At 43.8% G+C, this 27572-nt stretch overlaps 1 protein-coding gene and 1 long non-coding RNA gene across 6 annotated transcripts in view; one reads left to right on the plus strand and one right to left on the minus strand.

Annotated features, from left to right (window-relative positions):
* MORC2 (MORC family CW-type zinc finger 2) overlaps positions 1-21704 on the minus strand; it is a 42659-nt gene extending 20955 nt beyond the window's left edge. For 4 of the 5 annotated variants that reach the window (XR_014591302.1, XM_083874029.1, XM_083874030.1 and 1 more), the window contains exons 1-9: positions 21611-21704; positions 15444-15497; positions 13992-14026; positions 12990-13058; positions 6932-7022; positions 5256-5364; positions 3887-4046; positions 3694-3805; positions 2319-2444 (exon numbers count right to left, since the gene is read on the minus strand). Coding sequence is in view for 4 of the 5 variants with exons in the window: in XM_083874029.1 (XP_083730155.1) it covers positions 2319-2444; positions 3694-3805; positions 3887-4046; positions 5256-5364; positions 6932-7022; positions 12990-13058; positions 13992-14026; positions 15444-15497; positions 21611-21696 (842 nt within the window). In the remaining variant the exon portion in view is untranslated. Of the gene's footprint in view, positions 1-2318; positions 2445-3693; positions 3806-3886; positions 4047-5255; positions 5365-6927; positions 7023-12989; positions 13059-13991; positions 14027-15443; positions 15498-21610 lie in introns of those variants that run through there. The other variant, XM_083874031.1, reaches the window with a different exon arrangement.
* Positions 21705-22090: 386 nt separating this feature from the next.
* LOC310916450 lies at positions 22091-27335 on the plus strand. Its single transcript, XR_014591300.1, has 2 exons — positions 22091-22154; positions 26139-27335. It is a non-coding gene; the product is annotated as an uncharacterized lncRNA (long non-coding RNA).
* The last annotated feature ends 237 nt before the right edge of the window (positions 27336-27572 follow it).

The following is a 27572-nucleotide window of genomic DNA, read 5'->3' on the forward strand; positions in this document are numbered from 1 at the left end:
TTCAGTAAGGGCACTTATATACCCTAAATCCACAGTGAATTTCCACTCATTGTCGACTAACACCAATGCTGGAACCTGCAGACAAGCCACTGTACAGGCTTTTCCTTCAGAGATAAAGGCAACCTGACTGACAGCAGGAGGGAGCCTCCTCTAAAAGAAAAGAACCCTTCAGATGTCCCACACAAGCACAGCAGCTACTCAGGCTGTAAGGCAGCAGCACCTCCACTGTCTGTTTCCTATCCCTTTGCTTGACCAGAAAGTTCAACACTTACCTGGCCCAGGCTACTGGGCCAGAAACGCAGCCATGCTAAAGAGCTGAGCATCACTGCTACATCAGCTGACCCCAAAGGAACACCATGATGGAGGTCCCTGTCCCTGTGCATTCACGCACAAAGCAGTGACTGTACAAATGCAAGTGATTAACCCAGTATTAACCTGCAGAGCACTCAAAGCCTAGTATATAAATGGGGATGGTGAGCTCTGGCTCCAGCTCTAAAGGGAAAGTGAGGGCATAAGCAACCCTTTTCAGCATGTTCAGGGAGAAAAATGTAAAAAAACCCTACACCTATGGCAGTTAAAGCAGAGTAACTCCACTTTCAGAATGGACAGATTTACTGGTTTTCCCTTTGGAAAGGGCCACCCAGGGCAGATTCGACCTCTCCTCAAGAAAAAGACTGAGTTTCCTCAACCTGCCCAGGGCACAGTGTGGCCTCTACCCCAAGTGCTGTGCTGGCTCTCAGAACCCACAGTGAAGACTTTGATGGTTTGTCCTGAAGGCCACGCAGCTTCTGGAGCCCGAAGGTGGCATATCAGGAAGTCCAGCCAGAAGGGAGCAGCCTGGACACTCTCCAGAGAGGCCCAGTAAAGCCACAATAATTGCCACAAGCCTGAGAAAATTTACACTGTGCTCTACAAGAAGGCCTTGCACAGTCTTTACTGCTCTGTTGCAGGAATGAGGACTTTAAATGCAAATGTCTTTACAGTGTTTGGGAATTTGTACTGGCCTATCACTATAAGCAGATCTACAGGAGTCTGCTCAGATGTGGCACAAGCAGATCTGTGAGATATACCTGCCATCAGCACTAATCCATTTGGGCTCCTTAGAATAGACTACTGATCACTTGAAAAAGAAGACACTGGGCTAAATTAACATCTGGGGTGACCTGGGACACCTAATATTGTCATGATGCTGGAAGCAGCACCATCCACAATGATGGCATCCTGTCTATGAGTCTTGCAAGAAGCTTGTCTCAGATGAGATAAAAACCTGTGTCCTCCTCTGGTTTCTCTCCCTAGTACTTTTGATGGACTGCAGCACAAGAGAAAGGAGCACAAGGCCCTCACATGTAGGTAAAACACAGTCAAAAATCTGGAAATCCAGAGATTCTCTACCCAGTAAATCAGGATTTACAGTGACAAGTTTCCTGCTTTCCACAGGGAAACAACTGGCCTGGCCAGCAAGAGGAACAGCGGGTGTAACATTCTTTTATTTTGGCAAGGTTTCTGATACCATTTCACACAACCTCACATAAGGAGCTGAGGAAGACTAAGTTTAAAACCAGCCAGGCTCTTTAGGCACTGTCAATGGTGTGACATTGGCCTGTGGCTGCTAACAGCACCTGGTAGGCTGAGTGAGCCCAAAATACCATACTAAAAAATCCACAAATACCCTACAAAATTACTACTATTTTATTCAAATAAATTATGCCACATTATCTAGAATGCAGACTGTGTGCTCCCAGAGAATCTGCCTCAAGCAGACTTAAATACAGGTTTCCCTTTGCCTTCCCATCCTAGTAATCTTTTCCAGTCTCTGTTCAGCCAACTGACAGCATGCTCCAGCTCACTGACACATTTTTTGTTTAAAGAAATTTAAAAGGAATATAGGGAAAGCTTTTTCTCAATCTCTACTCAAACTTAGATTAGCTACATGTAAAAGCAAGTGTTTCAAAGTGCTCAGTCTAGTTTTTTGGAAATAATCCTAACACCCACCATATGTATATCCCTCTTCTGCTCAAATTACCCAACAGTTTTGTGTGAGTATAGCATTTCATACAACCAGGATCTTAATTCATTTGCTCTGAAAGGGAGTCAAATTGCACCACTGACTCATGCAATTTTCAAAGGCATTAGATTTTCTTCTATGTATCTCTCTTCCTATTATGTCAACAGCACACACCATTCTCTTATGGTCTTATTCCATGGATTTAGGGTTAGGAACGGAATTACACAGGATACACCTGGAGAGCAAAACACTACACCTTTTCTCCAGCTCCAAATGGTACCACATATCCACTGATTTTGGATCCAACACTTACCTTGGCTTGTAGAGGCAGCATGAGAGTCGTTTGGTTTGTACTTTGTGTCCGTTGATGAAGATCCTCATCCTGGGATCAATATAAAGCACAGCAGCATAGGCACGGAAGGAGCGGCGCTCCGGCTTGCTGCAAGAGATCCATCTACTTCAGAACAAGCCCAAGAGATAACCACAGCAAAACAGGCAGGTGTAAGAAAAGGTCTTTTTATTTTAATTACCATGAAGCTACATTAAGCAAAGCTTTTCTTTAATTTTTTTTCTACCTGTGTCTTCTCTGCACTCTTTGTTGAGTTGTACATCATAACTACTGCTACAAGACAGTGATACACGTTACTGCAACCTGAAGAGGGAGTTTGAATACATCTGGATAACAATGGCCAAAGCTATAAACTGGATTATTTAACACTAAAAGTGTGCCCACCTATCAGAGCTTTTCTACCTTTCAGTGAGTCAGCAGTATGCTGCCACATAACCTGCATTAGTCGCTGACACACATGGTACCACAGGATCAGAAGAAAGAGGCAGTGATCAGTGGCAATCATGGCTGCCTTACAAACAGGCATTAAAGATGCTGAGACCCCTTAGAGAGCCCCAAGGAATTTGCTCAGTATTATCACTCTGATACATATTCAAAGCTGCTTTACAGGGTCTGAAACTCCCTATGGAAAATTCAAGCACTTCAGGGAAGAAGCATGTCATCTCATCAAAAAGGCACAGCTTGCTTAGGTGTGCCCATGGAGCTCTGGGATTTAATCAAGCATTTGGCTCATTTCAGCTCAGTTTTTCATTTTCAGGCTACAAGTAATCAACTCAGCAGACACTCAGCTCTCTCTAAACAGGGCCCTGTGCTCCTCCAGCTGCCCTCTGAACACATCCTTCTCGCCCCTCTGCAGGTAGGAGTGCTCCCTGCTCCCTGACAGATGTGATTATACACCCCACCTGCCTCCTGTACCATCCGCCCACAGAAGCTGACCTGCACAGCACCTCATGTTTTGCCACAAAATCACAAAACTGAACAGCAGTTTGGGAGCAGCAGTGATGCACAACCAGCTCTCATTCTGAAGAAACTATCTTTGATAGGTGTAGAAAATGAAACATATAGCTTAGGTCTCCTTTTTTTATGGTGCTTAAAGGACACTGAGTCTGCTGCTTTGGCTAAGCTGAGATCAGCCAGCGCAGGTGTTCACCCCAAACACAGCCACAACACCCATGGGCTGACACACACATAGACCCCAAACTGCTAAAGAACAAACTATGGATCTTCTAAATTCTCTAATTCACTACAAAAAGAGAAGCTTAAAAAAACCCCTATGCACAGTATACAGCCAAACCTTACGCAAAATTTGATCAGGGCCTGTTACACCAGTCACACTTACGTTCCCTCTGGGGGTGTTTCTGCCATCTGAATATCTTGAGGGTCAGAAGTCACATCCAGCTCTGGCTCTCCATTATCCATTAGTTTGAGGTTAAAGATGATCACCAGGGTGCCTGAGCAAGTAACAAGTCAACGAGGTGAACCCTAGGCAAACCCCAAATACCTCACCTGTGACCTGCTCCACCCACACGTACCTTTCTCAGCACGGATCTTATTGAACTGGTCCATCACTTCCCGTTCTGATTTGAAAGGGGAATACTTGTAAATGAGCTCCGTCTCAATAGCAAATTTCTCCATGTTGTCCGTCATGGGTTCACAGGTCCGTGCATTCCAGGTGGGGAGGGGAACTATGACCTGCAAATCCCATTGTATTGAGAGTGACTCAGGCTCTCCCACTCCAGTCAGCCCCTCCTGCAAGTCATGGTCCAGTGACTTATCCTCCTGACAGCTCCCTAAGTCAGCATGAGAATCTTGTCCAGCTTTTCAGTAGTTTGCATGTCTGTCAAATGCTCATAGACCCTCTCTGCCAGCCTCTGAGTTGCCTTCTTACAATACCACTCTCAGAGTGAACCATTCCCAAGTCACATGTATAGTACTAGCTACTCACACACTCAATGACCTTTTTCCCCTTCCCACGTAGCAACTTCTGTAACACTGAAAAACCACTCTGGCTTAATTTCTGTCTTGAACTCAGATATCCTTCACTCATATTTATCCTGATCTCAGTCTTTGATTTTTTAAAGGATGCTAGCAAGGTGGTTTCTGCCATTTAGAGCAAAAAAAACCCAGATAGAATTATTAACTGCAGCTGCACATCAAGGACACAAATGCCATTCCAGAACTGTAGTCAAGCCAAAAACTGTCGTGGGAATTAGAATTACTTTACTGTTCCCAACCTGCTTCAGTCATGGGCTGGCTACCAGCATGCACTGCCCCTCTCCAGCTTCTCTGCACAGATCCCTTCAATCCCTCCCTCACAATGGAAGATGCTTTCTGAGATACCACTCCAGTGCAAATTTAAAACTTTTAATTATCAACCTTGTCTGGAACAACAATGCCTGATCTATCTATTAAAATATACAAGCTTTTCATAGGTAGAACTACATTGACTTTTTATTAAAAATCAAAAATATCTGTAAGAAGAGAAAGAGCTGCAGTTAATGACCTGTGGGTAGCAACTTCAAACACCTTTAATTCTCTACACAAAATCAAATCAGAGCAGTAAAATTAAATACATCTCAAACTCAAATTTTGTGGGAAAAGGAAAATGCAACATGTGTGGCTATATCCTGAACTTAGAATAAGCACACCTCTAAGTGACTGAAACAAGCCCTTCAAACTTGCTCTACTCTAGAGAGAATTCTCAATTAGAATTAAAACCAAAAGGAAAAAAAACTCTGTTGACTTTGCAGAAGCCCTACAAGCATAATCCCAAAAGAAAACCAAACACTGATCCCACCAGAGTCACAACCAGTCCTGATATAGACTCTTCTGTGAGAGCTGGACAAGTTCAGATGAGGCAGCATTCACTATATTAGTTCATTATGAGTAGCATATGCAAACCTCGTCGATGCCTTCTTCCTCATGGAATGTCCGTGACAAGAGGAGGCAAGTCATGGTGTTATCTTTCTTTGTGAACAGGATAAAATCCTTCCCAATCCGCATGGAACCCCTGTAGACAGAGGTCAGACTGTATTACACCTGATGTACCACACTGTTCAGAATGCAGGCCACATTACTGAGCTTTCTTCCCATTATGTTCACTTATGTGATGCCAAAACCAGGTTAGGCAGAAGGGCTGAAACAGCAACTACCATTTCTCTCTAAACATCTCATTTCTTTAAGAAGGCATAACAATCTGGGCACTTCGGCAATGTTTAAAAACATTTAACACCAGTCACAATTAAAAGGTGCACAGCATTGCAGACTCATATTATGTAGAAAGTTTAAACAAAAATTTTAAAAAAAATTAAAAAGACAACTGAGGTGAGATGTGACAATAACCTTCAAATTTCTGAGCAGAAATGTCAATGAGAAAGCAAGCACATTCCTCATTTCACTGTACCTAAAATCAAGTGTAGCAGTCTGCAGACAGAAAATTCATTTCCTAACCTAACTAAAGGCTTACTGACACTTCAGCTAAGGCAGCTTAGGATCTTGTTGTCATAAAAAGGGACAGTCTACTCTTCCTCCCCACTCCCCTATCCCAAATAGTGTCTTTGCATCTTCTCTATCTTCTCTACCAAGTTATCCTGTTACCAAACTCATCCAAAACACCTTAACAGATAACAACTAACATTGCACTGAAAGAAGTACTAGTGTTATGTCAGTGCATTTCTCTTCAGATTGGCTTATGTCCATACCACAGCGATACCACAACCCACCTTTCACATGCTGGGGCTTCAGGCAGCATTTCTCAGATACAATACAGTACACCTCTTGCTCAAGCTTAAGAAAGGACAGAGATCTGTTCTGGAATCCTGATCTGTCAGGATCTGCAATCTGTCCTGCACTGCAGCTGAACCAACAGTGTCTTAAGATCTCCTAATCCTGGATTTTTTTCCCTCAGGTTATAGAGTCCCACTGATTTCCCAGTAGGATGCATATAATCAAGCCACATGGGTGAGCACAAAGAAGAACAGCTGGAGTAAGTCACAAAGCCCTGTAACTTTTCCAAAGACACAACAAACTTCTTCCTCTTTCCTAGCAAATCCACTCCAGCCAGCAGGATTCCCTTCCCACATGTGCTCCTCTGTACTTAATCCCACCCCTCCTCTCATTGCTTCCATGATTCCCCTTTTCCCTGCATTTGTTTCGTTTAAGAACAAAAAGAAAAGGTTTAAGTTCATCTGCCTTGCACCAGAGAGCCTTTCCTGTTGAAAGGCTGCAGCACTATTTTGCTGAAATTGAACTACCCAACTGTAACAGGGAGATTAACATTTTGTTTCCAGCTCTTCTATTATTTTCCCTGACCTCTGACCTGTACACTCTGCCTTATGCAAACCGTGCCAAATCACTGTCATCAGCCTTCTTGGCGACTGAAAAACTACAGCAGATGTTGACAGAGCTCTTGTCTACCAAACCAGGGGATCTTGGACTTCATCTGCTTTTTTGCCTTTTTTTTTTTTTTTTTTTTTTTTTTTCTGGGAAAAAAGCTATACACCTCTGAGCAAAAAGCACATCGATCACCTGCACTATGACCTCTGCAACCTCAGAAGGCTGGCTCTTGTTGTACCTACGATTTCAAGCCGTTTCCATATTGCCCGATTTGAGTGGACTCAGGTGATCGCTTGGCTGATTTACCAAACTGGATAACACTGGCAGCTTCATCTGCAACAAGAGACAGGGAACAAAAAAGGCTTATTTCAGTGTACAGACACACACACACACACACTTATTTTAGATAAAGAAGGAAGATAACTCCTTCACCACTGGAAATAGGCCAGAAAAGAGACCAGAAGCCTAAGCTGAAGTTCTATCCTGAAGCTGTACTACAAAGCCCTATGAGATACATGCTGATTGAGAGCACCAATGTTACCAGAAGCTTTATACAGGTGCCAAGATACTGACAAGGAGTTTTAAGTTTCAGTCTAGTTCACCGTCCCATCTGAACTGCATGAAGATGTTCCTTAAAAAAAAACCCACAAAAATGGTCTATTGTGTCCACCACGGTTGTCAATTCTCATAAATTAAGACCCTAGGATGCAGTGGATGTGTTGCACCCCATGTCCCACTAACACCAAACACTTGAGCACACTGGCACTAGAGCTTAAGTCAGGACTACTAAAAAGGTCAGGAATCGAGAATAAACACTGCTATTTCCTCACAGTGCTGAACTGAACACTCTGGTTAATTAAAACACTAGTAGGGCACAAGCTAACTGGCAGCAGGACAGCTGGGGAGAAAGTCAACACAAGCAGGCCCTACAGCAATCAGCAGAGGATTTCATTAGCACAGGACAAAATCAAAGGACACAATGGCTTTACAGCTGAGAGGGTCTGTAATTTTTAGTTCAAGCCTTTCTATTGTTCAAGGAATAAAGCCTTTTCACATCAACCCTAGGACAGAATGATTCCTTGCCCTTCCCCCAAGAGATAGTAATCATTTCACCAGAGTTTACTAGGAGAAATAAAGTTTAACTCCAGAGAAAAGGAACACAAAGTGCCTTATTGTGAGGGCTAAAAACAAATGCATACACAAGCCATAAGGAAGCACAAGACATCACTCAACCCACCAGGTAACTTATAGGGAGGCTGAGCCCATGGACAAGCTAGATTTCAGCACACAGGAGACTCACACAGGCCTATGAGCATTAAGCAGTTTTACAGTAAAATATTCTGACATCATTGAGCTGGAGTCAGAATGCCATTTTCAGTTTAAAATATATTCAGGTTTAAAGACACAAATATGGGAGAACAATTGTGCAAACGCCTCCCTGCCTCAATGGCAGTTGTTCTCAATGAAGCTTCACAGCCATTCCAGAAACAGCTTTGGACTGGATAAGGGTACCTCTCCCTTCCCTTCAGCCTACAGTAGTATTTCCAAAGAAGGAAAACACTGGAATGTCTTGTATTTGAGATCTGGGTAAGGATATTGGTGATACTGATATTATTATTGTTATTATTATTATTACTCTTACTACTATTACTGTGTTATTTTTAAAGCCTGGTGAGGAAAGCAGATAGGAGATATTCTAAAAAGAGAAGGACTATTGGAACCTTTTCGCTCTACAAACATCTTTCATTAACTATTTTGAAGAAACTTTTTGAAAGCCTAAAAGGGGTAAAGAGTAATTATCCAAAGCACTTTCCCTCTCAGGAAAGGTGACCAGATGGTCTATCACTCAATGCTGGATGTCTGAAACTACTGTATTGTGACTCTTCTTTCAGGGCAGAGGGATGAAGGTGATGCTGAGCAGAGAGGACTGTGAGACAGCACCTCTCTCCAGGCTGTCTTTAGGAGAGATTTAATACTTATATCCTCTCAAGAATCAAGATAGAAATTAATTTTTTTCTAGCTCTTTATAGGCTCTTGAGGGTGTTTCACTTAAGGCTATTTTAGTCACACTTTTTTTGTTTCGTTATGCCTCAGATTTACTGGATTAAAAAAAGCCAAACTCCCTAGCAAGAAAAATGGGGGAGGGAGATTTACACAAAACAAAGAGAAAAAACAAGCTGAAGAAATTTGCTCAAGATGGTCAAGATAGCAAGTTGATCTTCAAAGCCCAAGAAATCAAGGGCACATATAAAAGGATTCTTCATAAGAAACACTGGACACCTGGATGAAGGAACTGGTGGACGGAGCTGTTCAGCTCCTGAATGTTCCTGAAGTCAGACCCCGCTTTGCTTGTTAAGCAGAGTCCTCTTGCATCTCCAAGTTCTTTAGCTGAGAATGCTTTAAAAATGTCCCAATCTGAGCAGAGAAAATTATACTTCCTGCCTTCTCCACAAAATCATCTGCTATATTCACGTTAGGTGAAATATTTGCAGTGGAGTCAACAGCATCTTCAAAAGATATCCCAGAGCTAAAGGATTTAATTCACTACCTGGGGAAAATTAGCCTAAAGCCAAGTTGAATTTTCCTGAGGATAGGGGAACAAGGGAGAAGCTGTGAGGCCCTTTGTCACTATAACAAACACAGGACACCAACCCCACGTGGGGCAATGACTGAAAACAGTGACTGACCAACCACTTTGATATATGTTCCTGTGATTTATTTTAAAAATCTGTTAACTTTAGAGGAAATATCAATGTTTAGGTTAAAGATTTAACCTTAAAAAAGGTTAAAGACACATTTTCTCCTGAGAATTGTGTAGACTGCTCCCTTGAAAGTAGCCCCCAAGGCTCATTGTCCACACACATAAGTGTGTACACACTCTAAAGTAGGAATTGGACTTCCGATTAAACAGTGTTCCTCACCACTGTGAGCCTTGCATAAACACTATTTTTAAAATACCAAACCTAATAAAGCAACAAGACACTACTACTTAATTAACTGGTTCCATTAAAACAAAAGCTGTTTTGAGCTTCCAAACTTCAAAAATACAGTTGAAAAAAGCAAGACCTGAGATATTTACTTCAATCTCAAAAAGCAAGGGAACAAGTCCTCTTTAAAAGTATAAGAAGCCAGACAAGGCAGGTGACTGGGCTAAGTCTGCAGAGATTTACAAAGGCAAGTCACACTTGACTGATTTGATCACAAGGCAGCACTTCCTGTCCATATGGAGAGAGCAGTGGGTGTTATTTGGCTGGACTTCAAAATGTTGGACATAGTTTACCACAGCCTGTTCCTGCACAACTGGGGAGACACAGCCTAGGCAAGTGGTATACAAAACAAAGAGGCAACTGGCTCATGGGTTATGCTCAGAAGTGATCATCAATGATTTTCACTCTGGCTGGCAGCCTGTCACAAGCTGAGACCTCAGGGACTGATGCTGTGCCCTACATTGTTCAACATCTCCATAAAGAACCTCGATACCGGGGTGTTTTTGCACACTCACCAGCTTTGTTGATGGGGGTAAATTGGGCACATAAGGAATGCCTTTCTTAGACACCTGGACAGGCTGTGCCCAAAATCGATAGTCTCTTTAAGACCCAGCAGTGCAGCCAGAATCAGAACCACAGGGTTTTGGGTGGGGGCAGCTGAGTGTCAAGCTCTTTAAAGTCGAGGCACTCAGGCAGAGCTTTCTCTCTCCCCTCATAACTTTTGCTCAAGGCAGAGGCTCTGCTTTGTGAGGTTTTTTTCTCTCTGTTTCTCTCTGACCTCCAGGGGGGGTTGTTTCGGGTAAGTTTTCTACGCTCACAACAGTAGCAACTGTTGCTACAAAGTGATAAGCTACATTTCACAAACGAAAACTGTTTCAGTGTGAATTTTGCAACATCTCTCTGCAGCCTAGCGTGGTGCTGGGAGGAGTGAGGAGGCCCCCCTCCCTGGAGTTGCAGCAGCCGCCAGCAGCACCCGGCCAACACGAGAAGGCACAAAGTCTGAGCTGCCTTGCCATTCTCCACCAAGAGGAAGGTGAAGTCCTTCCACAGGTTCTAGTCCTTGCCCAAGTACCAGGCGCCTGAGCGCGTCAATCGCATACACTGATGGAGCTGCTGCCACCAGAGAGATAAAAGGGAGGGTTCTTGCCATTTTCCCTTTGTCTCCCCACAGTTGCCTATGGCAAGTGTCATCTTGGGGAAAGGGGTCATTCTGCCATTTTAAGTTTCTCTTTGTTCCCAGGGATTCCATGAGATTTAGCAATTTTGTATCTAGTGATTATTTATGGTTATTTTGTGCCTGTTGCTGTTTTACTTGTTAGTAAACTGGTTTGGTTTTTTTTCACTTATATTTACATATATTCACTTTCTGTGGAAAGGGATTGGTTAAAACTAAGGGGACGTAACTCATTTCAGAGCATCCCCCTTAAGCTGTCTAAATCCATGACAATAGCCAATACTAAAATCCCATTTTGTCACAAAAACAGCTATACAGAAGCAATAACAGTATAAAAGCTGTTGCCAAATTCTGTGGCATTAGGCACCTTCCAGAAAAACACACCATTTTCAACACAGGCAGAGAAGGTTGTATTTCCTCTCCCTGATCCCAATGATTACAAGAAGGCCACACTTCAATCTCAGAGCTTCTTTTTATGGATGAGGCTTTTCCTTCAGTTAGACTGGTGGCAGAAAAGTACTCTTGGAAGACCTGTTTAGTATTCTTAATTGTATTGCAAAGAATATACAGAAGGTACCTAGAGTTCAAACCAAATTCCTTTATGGAAGTCACAAGTCTGTGTATCAAAACACAAATTAAACTGACTGAAATGTTTCATATCTGTACTGATTTGGGCTGGGATAAAGTTCAATCTCTCCATGCTAACTTGCATGGGACTGTGTTTTAGAGAAGAGTGTTGCTAATACAAGAGTGTTTTCATTAGTGCTGAGCACAGCTTACACAGCATCAACGCCTTCTCTGCTCTTCAAACTGCACCAGCAAGCCAGCTGGGTGGCACAAGGAGTTGGGAAGGGACAAGTCTGGGATGGCTGACCCCAACTGATCCAATGGATTCCAGACAATATCATAAAATCCCAGAATGGTTTGGATTAGAAAGGGCCTCAAAGAGCATCTCGTTCCACCCCCTGCCATGGGCAGGGATGCCTTCCACTAGACCAGGTTGCTCCAAGTCTCTTGCAGCTTGGTGGAGTGCTTACTGAATAAAGCTGGGGAAGTAGGAGGAAGAGGGGGACATGTGGCCTTACAGCATTCACCTACCCAAGTCACTGTTACACATGATGGAAGCCTGCTCTCCTGGGAATGGCTGAACACTTGCTTACCTATAGGAAGTAGGGAACTAATTCCTTGGTTTGCTGTGTTGTGTGCATGGCCTTTGTTTTCCCAGTTGAACTGTATTTATCTCAACACATAAAGTTTTCTCAGTTTTTACCCTTCTGATTCTCTCCATCATCCCAATGGAGGAGGAGCAAGCAGCTGTGAGGGGCTGAGCTGCCAGCTGGGATTAAACTATCACAAAAGGAACTTAAAGTACTGAGGAGTAAGTGCAAAAATGTTAGTTGTTACTTATTTACCCCTTTTCTTTGTCTTCTCCAAATTCACCTCCCAATTTCACCCAATTTTTCTGCCCTGTACAGACCTCCTCACAGGATGATTTACCAATCCTCAAGACATAAAGGTGGGTTGACAGCACTGCTCAGTGATGCTAAAGTAAAGCAGAAAAGCTTTTAGCTTTCTCCTGCTAGATACAACACTAATTTACACCAATACTTTCAAAGCAGAAAAACATTTGTAATAATCTTCTCATATTACTAAGATTTTATATTGTCCAGTATTGATCACAGACATAATGTGCATGATGAAACAATGGCAAACTGTTTTCAAAGCAGAGCCTCTAATTTCTGCCATGGTACACCTTCTGGTTACAAATGAGAAACACTGATCACCTGGCAGCCAGATGGGGAAAAGGCTTATGCCATCAAACCTTGTGCTTGTTCCCCTTCTTGCTCCACTATTCTCCCTTCAGCCCCAAGGCCAACTTCAGTATACTGGGTAACTTCATGCCAGGCTGACCCAACTCTATAATGCAGCAAAACAATTTTCTTCTGACCAGATTAGTTTTCTGCAATGGAAGAGGTAAATGGTTTCATATCTAACATGGTGTGAAAAAGCCAGTGGAGAGGCAGGAACATGTATAAAGCCGTGGAATATGCTCTTTTCAATGCAACTAAGCTGTTAATTCAACTTAAACCATAACATGAAACCTCAGCTGGCAAATGCAAGTGTAACTCTGTCACTTACTTGAATCCATTCCTGTTCCATCATCCAAAAAACATAGCATGAATCCACCTCGTAGGTCCTCTCGTCGCTCTGCAAGAGAAGAGTTATTCATTGCGCCCATAGCAGAAGTTAAAAGTTCCATAAACTCAACCAGTGTTAACAACAAAAGTAACACAACAAATGGGACTTTTACACCTGCAATATGGCTACGCTGTAAGAAGGAGCACCAGATTTCTGTTACAGTACGATTAAGAACTTTTTCACTTCTATGCTACAAAACTGCATTGTGTCAGTGCAGTTTTTTAGCATCCACTACAAACAGCAACTCATTTCACCTGACCTCAGGTGAAGGCTGACTTAATTGCTTCCCTAAGGTATTTGTAAAGGTACTCCTTCTTGAAAGACAACAGGCACGGAAGAAATGGTAGAACAATAGAATTGTTCAGGTTGGAAACTATCCTTAAGATCATCAAGTCCAACCACAAACGTTCACTAAACCAAGTCCCTAAACACCAGACATACACATTTTTAAAATATGGATAGATAGTGACTCCCCCACTGCCTGGGGTAGTCTGTTCCAGTGTTTGACTAACTTTCAGTGAAGGTATTTTTCTTAATATCCAATCTAAATTTCTCCTGGCACAACTTGAGACTGTTTTCTCTTTTTCCTCTCACCTGTTACCCAGGAGAAGAGCCCAACCCCACCTGGCTGCACCCTCTCAGGGAGCCGTAGAAGCCATAAAGCCCACCCAAGACTCCTTTTCTCCAGGCAGAGCTTCCTTAGCCACTTCTCATCAGACTTGTGCTTCAATCCCTTCTTCAGCTCCCTTGCCCTTCTCTGGATATGCTCCAGCCCCTCAATTTCTTGACCTTCTTGTCTGGAAGGGCTCACTACTGAGCCCAGGATTGGGCATAGGCATTCTCACTCTTATTCTATCAAGGACAACACACATCTGCAGCCTAAATCCCAGTAAACTACTGACTTAATTTCTGACATGCAAGGAAGCAGCAGGAGTGACTTACCAGTATAAATGTCTATTCTCGTGGCATCTGCATCTCTACAAAGAAATAAAACCAGAATTGTTGTTCAAATGTTAAACAGAAATGAAGCTAAAAATCTAGGCATGTACAATCATTTCCAAAAGAAATAGCTGCACAGATCAAAGTCTACAGAGGCCCCACAGCCATCACTGACAGAAAACACTGTCCCACTTTTTATCTATTTGAACCTAAACTCCAGCATAGGACATTACTGGCACACTAACAGTTCTGGTGACAGGAAGTATCACTGGCATTTTACAGAAAGTCATTCTGAGCTCCCTCCTGTACAAAACAAACAACGCCTATAGTTTTTCTGTCAAGCTGTGTACAAAGGGTTTAGTAACCCTGCATAAAGCTTCATTCCAATACATTCAAGATTGTTAGAGGAAACTGCCATTAGAAGATCACTGAAGTGAGGCTCTTAACACACTGCACCCTTGTATTTGAAAGTACAGCACGTACAGCACTACTGCTGTCAAACCAATCTTGGTTTGCTGACTAGAGGCATGGAGTGCTGTAACAAAACCCCACCTGATAAATGCCACAGCCACTTTGTTTCAATTGTGTACCTCCAGCCCAGCCACCTTTTTCCCAAAGACAACCTCTCTATAGCCAAGGAAAACCAAGAGGTGAAGGAAAACCAAGAGGTGAAGGGAAAACCAATTCCAAAGACCCTACTTTTTATTACCTTGTAGCAACCCTGAACACAAGATCAGCTCACACAGACACACACAGGGATGATTCCTTAAACAGAAACTTTCCAGCTCAAAAATGCCCCAGTTTCAGCTTCTTACATCACAAAATGCACACTGTGACATATCACATTTGAGAGAAAACAATCCCAAAATATTTCCATAGTGTTTCATGACAGTACTTCCTGCACCTCAATAGAAAAGAATGCAAGATTTGGGAGGCTGCTATCAGGGATTCCCCACACAAACAAGACAGCTGGCCCAACACCTGCAATTTTCAAAGACCGTATCTCCTCAAGTGTCAAAATTCCTTTAGCTATTCTTTCTCTATTTTTTAGCATCCCACTCTGTGATTTGATTTTTATTGTCATGTTTGATACTATGATAATTTAGATATCAGAAAATTCATAGCACCTGTAATATACATTTTAGCAATTTCTTTACAGAAAAAGGCAGACTAGTTTTTTCTTTAAATCTATCTTGTGTCTGCTATCAATTTCCTTTCCAATATGAGTTGTTCCAGGATTCATTCAAACCTGTCTTTCCAGGAATAATTTTTTTTAGGGGTTTGATGTGACCATGTAAGAGGAGCAAGTGAAATATTCATACTAGATTGCAGCAATGCCTTCTATTTTCTTGTAAAGTCTACTAGAAGTGAAAATTGCTTAAGATCAACTAATACATAGGTGAATTAAATCTTAACCAAAGTTACCTTGGGAATTAGGTAGTCTCAGGTACATACCTGGCATTGTCTACAAGTTCAGCAAGGGCACCAAACAAGAACTCGTGCGTAGTTCTGCAATGAAAGACACAAGTCAGCAGAGTTACATCAACACTTAAAAAAAGAGAGACCTTTAAATAAATGAGAATCTCAGCTATATTTTAAACAAATCCAGTCAAATGGGTAATACACTATAATCTGGCTGACAGCAGACTAGGAATGAGTGATTTACTGTCTGCCAGAAGCAGCCATGTAGCAGCCGGTCTGCCCCAAACTGCAGCTTACTATGGTCTAAAACACACTGCAGGTACACAGACACAATACAGAACATGGGGATCTAAAGAACCAGCCTATAACACAGTGAATACTTCATGGAAGTCCTTATTCACCACACTGACAGGTCTTTTTATGGCAACTAAATACTGCCTGTAAGTAAATATGGCCAGATGAGGATTATCATAGAATCACAGAACAGTTTGAGTTGGAAAGGACCTTAAAGCTCATTTCATTCCAATCCTCCTGCCAAGGGTAGGGACATCTTGCTACAAGCCCTGTCCAACCTGGCCTTGAACACTTCCAGGGATGTGGTAGCCACAGCTGCTCTGGGCAACAAGATATGAACAAGGTGAGTCTCTCCCATGCACACAGTCCCATTGCAGAAGTTAAGTGAGACAGAAAAAAGCTTCCATATCCTGGCTAATGTCCAACAGGTGCAACTGCAACTAATCCAGAGAAAGAGTCTTCTGACACCACTGTACCACACCACCTTCCCAACTTAACGCTAAAATCATGAACCCAGCTACCACTTCAGCACAATCTCCAGAGACAGATTTAGTTTCCAGCCTCTTAATTGCCACCTATTATAAGCAGCTCCCATTTGGAAGCCATTAGTTATATGCCGCAACATTGAAAGAATATAGATGGTACGAAAAACTTAAGCAGTTAATAAAAATCATTATAATACATTGTCTGTCAACATAAATGCCCTATCTCCACTTCATGCACAAGCTGACAACCTAACTTCAAAATCTAACAATTATTTCAAACATAGATGAGCCACATCCACCATAATGTTAACAGCAGAGACGTGGAGAAACAGTTGCTGGGATTTGTTGCTCCTCTAGGTTGTTCAATGAAAAGACCAAGACCTCAGAAACTAGTTTTATCAACGTTTCAGCCTGCACAAACCCCTCATACACAGCCAACAGGTAACCAAAGAGAAGATATTTGTTCATATTTTCAGCCATCCAAGAACAGACAAATAGGTACTTCCTACACATAAAATATATAGCTGTCCACACCGTTAATAACCACAAAACAAGCTTTCATATCCATCTTCAGGATGATGACACTGAACACATCAACACAGCTCTGGTTAGAGGAAAACACATCAGTCTTCGAAGTTATCACTAAAACCATGGAAACAGAGATTTCCATATCTCCACTGTCCTGCAGGTCTTTCCTGCAGAAAGACCAATGGGAACAGTGTTTGGAAGACCTACCTACCCAATCAGAAAGCTTCCATAGAAACACAATCTTGGTGTTCCTTCCTTTGAACAGGATTTCCAGCTGTCCTGGTTTCAGCAAGGACAGAGTTAATTTTCTTCTCAGTAGGTGTTACAGTATTGTGCTTTGGATTTAGTGTGAGAATAATGTTGATAACCCACCGATGTCTGGTGTCAAGCCATGCATACCCTAAGCAAAGACTTTCCAGTGTCCTATGCTAGTCAGCTATACGAGAAGCTGGAGGGAAGCATGCCCAGGGCAGCTGACCCAAACCAGCCTGAGGAATATTCTCTACCACAGAATATTCTGCTCAGTCTACAAAGTGGGGGAGCTGACCAGGAGGGGCCAATCGCTGCTGATGGACAGGATGGGCAGGGGTCGATGGGTGCTGAGCAATTGTACTGAGCATCACTTGACTTTGGGGGTTTATTCCTCTCTTTTTCCTATTATTATAAAATGTTTCTTCACTCCAATTTTTGAACTGTTCCTAGCCCATGTGTTTTAGCCCTGTACAATTCACCACTCTATGCCACTGAGGAGGTGAGTGAATAGGTATGTAAGATGACTACAGATTTCAAGTGTTCTCTTGAATTTACAAGTGTCTATTCAGCTCCACAGATCAACATCACAGAAGTTTATTTAGGAAGTAACCCATAAGCATGCTTTAGCACTAGTAACTGCGCTTCATGAGCACCTTTTACTCTACAATTTTAGGAATACGTCAAAGAAAAAAGCAGATAAGATAAAAATAAGGATTTCCAAAGATGATAACACAGCTATAAATGACAAGAAAGGCAAAACAAAACATCTCCACGTAGCCCTACACTGTACTGACCTTGACCATCTCCCCCCCTATAACCTCCTGTGCTGACACAAGCAAAGGGAAATCTTGGTACAAGCCAGTGAAATTCACTCCAGCTGTTTATCACTAACAGAAATGAATATACACTGTAAAAGTCTACAATTTATGAATTTGAACATACTTGTCAATATCTAACTAAGGTCACATGAAGTGCTTTGGCCTGATTTAATTAACTAATCTCAAACAAACCCCGTGATCTCACCTTACAGTCAAAAGTTCCTGAAATACTTCACATCCATCATGATCAATCAACAACCACTTCTCACACCTCCCCAAAAAAGTTTGAGACTATTTTACTTGCAATACAACTTTAAAAAAACAAGACAAGCTGTTGGCAAAATGAACTCTATCAGAGCTTGCAAGAAACCTGCAAACATGGTAAGCTTATTTTAGATAGGCATCATCAGAGGCAACAACAACCTGCCTCAGAGCATCCAAAATACAACTTTTACTGCCACACAATGGGTGAAACAACATATAGAAGGGAGGAAAGTATTATCAAAATCCATATTGTCAAGAGTTCATCTGAGTAGACTGTCTGGGTAGACAGACAAAGACTGGCCTGGAGCACCCCACAAAGTTTATCTTCCATTTGAGCCAGCTCCATGCAGAACTGGAGGCTTGACAAGGAGTAGAACAGGGAACTCCAACACTGGCAATTTATTGAAACATAGGTGACAAAAGGTCAACTTAGACAGCTCTAAAACACAACCAACCTCAAACACCTCTACAAAGAATCATTTGGTGGAGTAATGCCCCAAGGGAAGAAAAGCTTGTTCTGTGAGGAGTTCCTACAGGAACCTCCTGCTTGAACCTAGTTGGACTCCAGACCTTCCGGACAAGTACCTAATTACTAATAAGACATTTAAGATTTCACTTTTGTTTTGAAGGAAGGTACATCTGGGAAAATGTTTTATTGTGGCACATGCCTCAGGAACAACAGCCGTTCTCTAAGTAATGCACTCTGTTTCAGGCCAAAACAGAAAAAAGGCACAAAAAGAGGGAATTGGGAGGGGGCAGGGAGATGATGTCGGTCTGTCATTACTAGTTTTCCTCAAGTCCATAATTTAGTCATCTTGAAGTCTATTTGAGTGACCTCCTTCCACTCCAACTGTACTCACCAGGACAATTCCAGTTACACAACAATACATAAGTTACAAGCTAAAGGCTACCAACTGCTAGAAGACAATTTCAGGTCCAACTTTCTACAAACTTCTTCAATTTTTTATTACAAATATTCAAAATATAAAATTACAAATTGGCTGGTCTCTATTATATTTTTTGCATCATCTCAATGAATAACTTTGAGAAGCATCTTAATGTAACAGCACTTAATTGTTAAGGAAAACCAATGTGAAGGCAAGCGGATAACTCTGGAAAGTCATAAAACAATGCACACGTAATTTTCATGTGCTAACACACAGTGATTTTCATTTTAGGATTGAAGAAAAGAACTTTAACATACAAACATAAAGGTTGAAAAAGACCTTTAAAGGTCATCTAGTCCAACCTTCCACAACGCCAGGCTGCTCCAAGCCCCATCCAACTTGACCTTGGACACTTTGAGGGATGGGGCAGCCACAACCTCTCTGGGCAACCTGTGCCAGGGCCTCCCTACCCTCACAGGGAAGAAAGTCTTTTTATCTAGTCTGAATCTCCACTCTTAGATTAGAGTCATTATCCTCTGTCTCATCACTACAGAACTTACTAAAAGTCTGTCTCCACTCAACTATTCATCAAGTAAAGCACTTGGAAAAGCACAGTGGTACTTTTACTTTTAAAAAAACATGGCAACTGAATCGATTCATGTAGTTGCTGGAGGCTCAACTCAACGTGCCATCAGACACATAAGTTGCTATCAGAAAGATCTGCTGTAGGTCCTCAAGCTCAGGGACCTGATCAACCGTCTCCTGCAAAGGACTTCGGACTGAGCACTCTGAGTTAGATATATGGCAACTTTTCTGAAAGGTCTTAGAAAGGAAGGAAAAAAAAGGCATGGATTTCTTCGGCACCCTAACAGCCAGATGGTTGGTCTTTCACTGCAATTTAAAGAATTTCCACTTCCTCGACTGTGAGAACATGCTTAACACTGAACTAGAATTTATCTAAGATGGGATAGTCTTCCTCAGCAAGACAGAACGGTTCAAAAGACCAGTCTCCTCTATCAAAATCCCTACACTGGCCTCGGGTTGATTTTGGGATTGGCTCTTTTTCTTTTTTGCTCATTTTTTTACCACAGGAACAGGAGAGGTTATGTGTTAGTTTGGTGCCTTCTTTGTTTTTATAACGATGTCCATTACTCCCATTGCCATTCTTAGGGAAGCATTTGACTTATGCACTGATTCCCATAACCTCAAGACTCTTTGTTCACGATGGACAAGAAGCTCTGACTTCGGCTTATCAAAGCATTAGCTTCCAGCTCCTCCCAAGATTTCGGTAATGCAGCTATCACTGTAGACATGTAGCACACTACAAGAAGACAGCAGCGTATGCACAATGACCACATGAAGTAGCTTTAATGTACTTGAAAGCAGCAGCAACAACTCAGTCTTTTCTACAGCACAGGCTTTATCTTCTTATGAAGACAGAGTTCTGGAGTTTTGCTGGCAAACACAACCTGCTGACAGAGCACTGCCATCATCTGCATGGTCTTCTGATCCATAAAAAAAGATTGTCTTCTGGAGCTGGACATGAGACTTTCACAAATCAACAACAGCAACATGACTCAGAATTGTCCATCTTCAGGCACTGACTGTTTACTCCATATGCAACTGCTACCAGCCAAGCTAGAGAGCAGACCCATATGTGACATGGAACCATTACTAGATTTATTCCCCTGTTCAAAACCCATTACTTTCCTGATTCTGAAAATAAATGGATCGTAATGGTCTTGGCATATGTAAGTGAGATGAGTCTTAACTGCTCTTGCAGATGTATCTCATTGCCAACAGAGCCAAACAAAAATACTTTGAAACCAAGTTGCCCATGTTTCCGTGCCATCTTCACACTGCTGCAGGGCACCATGATCCTTCACACGTTGAAAAGGGCAACAAAAAGATAAACCTGCACTTTATTTGGTCTTCTATTGATGGATAGAACAATAGATGGTAAGCCAACTCTTCTATAGAACATCAGCAGACAATCTCACACCGTTGACCGGCTGATCAAAATGAAGCAATTCCAAGTGGTTCCACAGAGTTCTTCCAGTTTGGGCAGAACAAGCTCCTTCCTCTCCTCTATACATGGCATTACAAGGCTTAGGAGCAGCAGGCAGGTGTGGATGGGTGCCTGACCCTGCTAAGCGCCGCTTCCTGATGGTGCTTCTCATTTTCTAGACATGCGCTCAGAAGAAACTCATTTTAAATAATGGCTTTGCCTCTTCTCAAGAGGTGTTAGTTTGGGGTATTCACCGGCGATATATAAAAACCTGACTGGAAAAAGAGTATCATAATCCTGTTAAATATAAACCTGCGAAACACTCAGAGTCACACACAAAACCAGATGCTGCAGAGGGATGGTAACCAGCACGGCAGCCCATGCACACTGCTCCACAGAGGCCTGATCGTGTGAGTTTGGTTGCCAAAAGGGCCTCTCTTGTTTCTCCCGGGACCTCTTGTCCCCACGCACCGGCTCTCTATGCCCCACGGATGTGCCCGCGGTACAACAACCTGTCCCTGGAGGGACCACGAGGCGCCCGGGCCGGGGGCAGGGGCCGCTCAGCCAGACCGGCCCGCGTGGCTTCGGCCAGGCCCATCGCACCGAGCCGGGGCCCCGAGCAGGCCGGGTGCCCCAGGCCCGCCCCGACCCAGCCGGTACTCACGAGTTGGTGTGCAGGTATTCGAAAGTCAGCTGGGCCCGGTTCAGGCTGCTGTAATTGCCCAGGGACATGGCGGCAGTGGCCGCCATCGGGCCCGGGCCCGCGCCGCATGCACCGGCGGCCGCGCGCGCCTCGAGGCCTCCCCGCCCCCTGCTGGTCACGGCCCGCGCCGGGTGAGCGGCTGCGCCGCGCTTCGTTACGCCGCGCCCCGCCGCCCCCTCGCGGGTGCGAGTGAGGATGCGAGTGAGGATGCGGCTGTGGATGCCGGTGAGGATGTGGGTGCCGGTGCGGGTGCGACTGCGGATGCGGGTGCGACTGCGGATGCGGATACGGACGCGGCGACGCGCAGGCCCAACGTGGGCCCGCTTTGTCTCGGCCGCGCTGGAATCGCACCCGCCGCCGCAACTGCCCCCGCGGGGCGGGGCCACGCGGCCGCCCCCCATTGGTCAGGAAGAGGCACGTGACACGAGTGCCCCGGCGCGGCCAATGCAGGCTCTGCGCCGCCGCGTGACGGGCGCGCGCGGCCGGGAGGGAGCGGCGGAGGCGGGTGAGTGGGGCCTGTGCGGCCGCTCCGGCATCCTTCGCGGGACCCCCTTTTTTTCCCCCTTTTTGCTCCGTCCCGGCGGCAGCCGAACGCCTCAGCGCCGCGGGAGCCGCCGCCGCGGTCTCGTAGGGCGGGGGAGCGGGTGTGGTGGGGCCGGGCCGCGCGGTGAGGCGGCCCGGGAGCGGGATCCCCATCCGGCCCTGGGCGAATAGGCCGGAGGCGGGGACCCGATGGCCGCGGTGCCGGCGGCGTGCGCGGTGCGCCCCAGCGGCGGTGACTGCTGAGGGCCGGGCTGGAGCGGGTGAGGCCGCCAGTCCCCAACGTCGGGAGCGGCTCCGGGAGCGGCTCCGGGAGCATCTGGATGGAAGGATCCTACTGCTGAACTCTTACAGAGGCTCCGCGCGGATCTCGGCGGGTGCCGGCCCTGCTGCGCTGGTGAAGGTTCTGGGAAGTCACCGAGGAGAAGCTCCTGTGCGTGCCTGTACTTACGGAAAGCCATTAGTGTAAAGGGTGTATAAAATCATAAATAGTCTTGCTTCAGTTCTGTGCCTTGGGTTCATCTTAAAGCGTGAAGAGATTGAGCTCAGGGGCTGTCTACCTCTGTCCTGCCCCCACCATTCCCCCCCCCCCCCCAAAATGCAGCCTGAATGTAGGAACCCAGGAATGCTTGTCTGAGCACCTGATGGAAAAACACCCTCAACTGTCCTTCTGAAATGGGCAATTTGTGTCTGCTGTGTCTTGGATAATAAGAGTCTGAACTTAATATCCAAAATCTGAAGGAATTCAGTCTGTGCAGAGATTAATGTGGCATATTTCCTCTTGAAGAATGTCCAGCCAGAATAAAACATGTAAGATTGCAGATTTTAAAAGGATAAACATAATTTGATACTTTATTAATACGGCACCACAGGGAAAAGGTAAAGGTTTTGTTAAAAAAAAAAAAAAAAAAAGAAGCACTTAAATGTTTTCTCATAATTTTCCAACAATAAAGTCTAATTCATCAGAGGGAAAAAAAAGGCTGTAGGAGTTGGGATTATTCAGCCTAGGGAAGAGAAGCATCCAAGGTGACCTTACTGCAGCTTTTCAGTACCTGAAAGGGGCTCCAAGGGAGCTGGAGAGGGACTTTGGACAAGAGGTAATGGCTTCCCACTGCCAGAGGGCAGGGTTATTGGGATACTGAGAAGAACTTCCCTATGAGGGTGGGGAGGACCTAGCACAGGGTGCCCAGAGAAGCTGTGGCTGCACCATCCCTCAATGTGTCCAAGACCAGGTTGCATGGGGCTTTTGAAGCAACCTGGCCTAGTGGAAGATGTCCCTGCCCATCGCAGGAGGTATGACAAGATGAGTTTTAAGATCCTTTCCAACCCAAACCATTCCATGATTCTGTGATTCTCTGGTATCCAAGATACGTGGTAAAAAGTTAAATGTTACTTATGATTGGTAAATGGCTAAAACCTGAATTTCATATTTGAGTTGTTTGACCTCCATCCCCAGTGGTGTGTGAGCCTGAGCTAACAAGTCTGCAGCTTTGGCCTGAAAACTTCACTTCCCAGAACAGTATTTAGCTCTGTTTACCCTCAGATTGGCCTGTGCAGGCCAGCAAGTTTTATCATTCCTCCTGGCAGAGATTTCTCTGTGTGTTCTTGTGAAGGCATCAAAAAAATCACTGTGCATGTATGTGCAGTGGCTCTTTTAGGTCTTATCTCTGAAAAGCTGTGCACAGCAGGACATTGAACTACATGAAAGAATTAGGAAAATTATGGTTGAGAACTATTTAGGTGTATTAGGTTTATGACAATCAGTGAGTCTGTTAAAGATTGTAGCATCATCTGTTGTGCTCAGCTTTTATTTTGTCACATTGTAGTCAATATCAGCAGCAGATGTTCAAAAGCAATTAAAGATCCTATCAGTGTAAGGGCAAAGTAATTACCCAAATGTGTTCCTGAGGAACGTGAACCTGAACTTATGCATCGTAACAACCTTGTCCTCTTAGGTAATCAGAATGTATCTGTGCCTTACCAGGAACTTCGTCTCAGCATCTTACCTTTAGGGAGGAGCCAATGTTTCTTTCCTGCTGTTGCAGAGGTTGACAACATCACCCAAGTACTGCAGTGCTGTGGACAGAGCAGTTGAACACCTTCCTGCTGGTCCTATGGGATCTGACCTGTTCTGAGGATGGACTGGCTGGATGCCAGTCCATTCCATCTGGCCCTTGGTAGAAGGCCAGTATATTGCAGTTCTATTTCATTTGGCAAGCCCAGGCAGGAAATTGCTCATTACTGTCTTGCCATTTGGTGGTGATCAATTTTACAAAAGTGAGGTGAGAATTTAATTCTTACACTTTCTTTAGCTGTTCTGGAGTAGGTTTCAGACATGTTCCCAACTTCTGCTCTTTGGTCTCTCTTGCCCAAGTTTTGAAAGATTTGTACCTTCATTTGCTGTCTCTCTGAGCTGCTAGATGTTGGCCCAAGGTGTAATGAAGTGAATTCATCTTTTGCAGAGCACCATTTAGATTACATCACAACTCTGCCTTGGCCACAGCAGAGCTATGCTTTGATAGGAGCCTCTCTGCCCATGGATGGAGACATAACAGGCTTGTGTGACCTGTGTACCACTGCTGCAAACTGTTGAATTTCTCAGTACTTTGAAGATTAAAGTCTTCCCACTTTAAATTCATATTTATCCTCTTTTGGGGTACCTGTTTTTCCTTAGAAACTCTCTCCCCAAACTTTGTTTAAATAGTTCTAGATCCTTCAGTTATATTGGTTATGACAGGCAACCTTTTTTTTTTTTTTTTTTTTTTCTGCTACCAGCACCATTTCCCTGATTTCTGTTCAGTCCCAGGATCTCTGCATCTTACAGTAATGAGCAAAACTAGTCTAGCTGCTCAGGTGTCACAGGCAGTCCTCCTTCATTTTTTGAAGTCTCCAGTGCAGTAGAAGGCAGCTGTTTGCTCTAGTGCACATAACTTTCCTCATAAATGACCTGTGGGTTGGTTTATCCAGCCTATACAGGTGGAGCTTGGGGCAAACTGTACTGCTTTTCTTTAACCCTAAGGCTGAGTTTCTTACTCTAAAATAATCCCCAGGTGCCCTTGTAAAACTAGTCTTTTGATTCCACACTATTCAAAATCTATGTTTCTAGGCTGTGGTGTGAGTTCCTATGCAGTCCTGTGTGGTGTTTGCTGGGTCCTTACTCCGGCATAACATTTTGTTAAGCCTCTTTCCGCTGGAGTCCAAGCCATGACCTGAGGTCATTGAAGAGTTTATTTATATGGCCATTGTTCTGCAAGTTGGAGGCAAACGTTTCTACACCTGTGTGGGTCTTGCGTCAGCAATTGTTATTTTCCTCCCTTATTTTTTAAGAAGCTAGCCTTCTAAGCCAGTACTTGATGCAGTGGTAAGTACTAAATGCAGTGGTAAGTACTAGATTCTGCACCAGACAAGTGCCATGAGATCAGCGAAGTGACTTTTCCACATGCCTGTGAAGTCTCCCAAATTAATTGTTTGTAGCTTTATTCTGTGTTTATGTACATGAAGAAACGTAAAGCTTTGCATTGTAGAAATGAGGTTTTCAGTGTCAGGTGAAATAAGCAGGCAGTGACAAATAAATCTGAGACATCACCAGTAATCCTCAGGTGTTTAATGGTCCTTCCTTTATCCTTCATTTTTCTGGAAGGAAAAAATGGCATTGCATTTGGATGCAAGGTCCTCTGTCTATGTCGTGACAGAAACTGCTGAAGTTCTAGGTCAGTGCTGTTCTACTGAGCCTTCACCTTGGTACTTCTAAGAAGATTGCGTGCAGTTGCAAGCCCCAGTAACCAGATTAGCATGGATCTCTTTTCCATTGCCCTGAGTTTGTAGAAAGAATTTCAAAGCAGCTTCCTTTAATGGGCTTGAAATCATGTTGCCTCACATCTTTTTGGGTTTGTGTCATGCCGTATGCTGCCTCTGCTGTGCGATGAGTTCTCATTGTCTCCTTTTACAGAATGGGAGCTTCTGCCATGGAACACTGCTGCCTCTGGTGTGGGGTGTTCTCCTTTAGATAGAGCATGCCAGTCTCACTCACAGAGAAGAGCTGCTTCAAAAAGCATCAAAAGCATTCCACCTTTTCTTGGTCATGAGTTGCATCTCTATGTCGATTGAATATAATCCAAGAACACAACCCTGAAGTCAAGCATTTAGAAGGAAGTGTTTTTCTTCTGGCTTCTCCTAGTAAGGAGTTATTCCCTATATGACCTGGGGCAGCCCTGTTTCTTGTGTACATAGCTACACATCTGCCCAGCCTCTCCATCATTCGCATCAAGTAGCAGAGCAATTTACTGACTAAATATAAGTATCATGAAGTCAGACCTCTCTTCATGGAAGTGTGTCTTTTTCTCCTATGTTGGGAAGCCTAAATCCTGTAGTTCTTCCTTGGAACAGTAGTTTTATGAAGAGTCTGTGTATCAGTCCTTACAAGACGTGCAGAGCAAGATGTTCAAAGATGAGTGCCTAAACATGTGTGTGGAAGATACTGGAATAACAGTTCAGAGACCTTTTCTGTAGTGCCAGGTGTCAGCCTCTTGATGCTTTGTTTTCATGGAAAGTCACATCATGGATTTAAATTCCTTATTTCAGTCTAGGTACCACTCTCACTGAGACACTGGTTGTCAGAAATTACTTTGTAAATGAGTTTGTCGAAGAGTGGAAAGGATAAGATTAGGTGAGAGCAGGGAGACATCTTGGAGTGAATTGTCAGTGGAGTGGTGAACAGGGAGGATCCTCCACTGCCAGTCAGGCTCCCAGTGTCCTGAGCCCAGATTTGATTAATGAATTAATAACATGAAAAAAATGTCACAGCTCTTACAGCATTATGTCATCACCTCAGGCCTACTCTGTGCCTTGGCAGGAAAGATAGGCAGAAGAACCTACAAGAAGATGGTAGAAAAGGAGCGATGGTGTCTTATAAGAATTTTCCTCACAAACTTTAAAGAGTTATGGATGGCATGAACTCATTGTCAGAAATTGATAGTTTGGTTGAGGTTGGATGGTTTTCAACAGGGATGCTGCAAAGGACCCAAGCCTGACGACTTTTTGCTCTGAACTGTAACTGTATGATGATGTTTTTAGTGGCTTCGACCAACATAAGACGGTGTGCAAGCTTCTTAACAAGGCGACTAACTAGTACAATTGTTTTCATGAATGGTTTTCCCTGTCTCATTATTTGAAATACGTGGACTGTGTTTCTTGTGGGTTTGGTCCAATTCAGAATATCTGTTTAACCCAGTCTGATGGATGTGTGCGTGACATGGGCAGTTCAGGTAATTTCAGTCTGGCATCTTGAAAGCAACTGAAAACTTTCTCTTACAGTGAAAAGCTTATGATAATCTCTTGGGTGCCTCATGGAAGCAGCATCCAAGTAGATTAAGCTGTGATACCA

This window comes from Zosterops lateralis, assembly GCF_965231275.1.
Source record: "Zosterops lateralis genome assembly, chromosome: 17".
Taxonomy (NCBI): Eukaryota; Metazoa; Chordata; class Aves; order Passeriformes; family Zosteropidae; genus Zosterops; species Zosterops lateralis.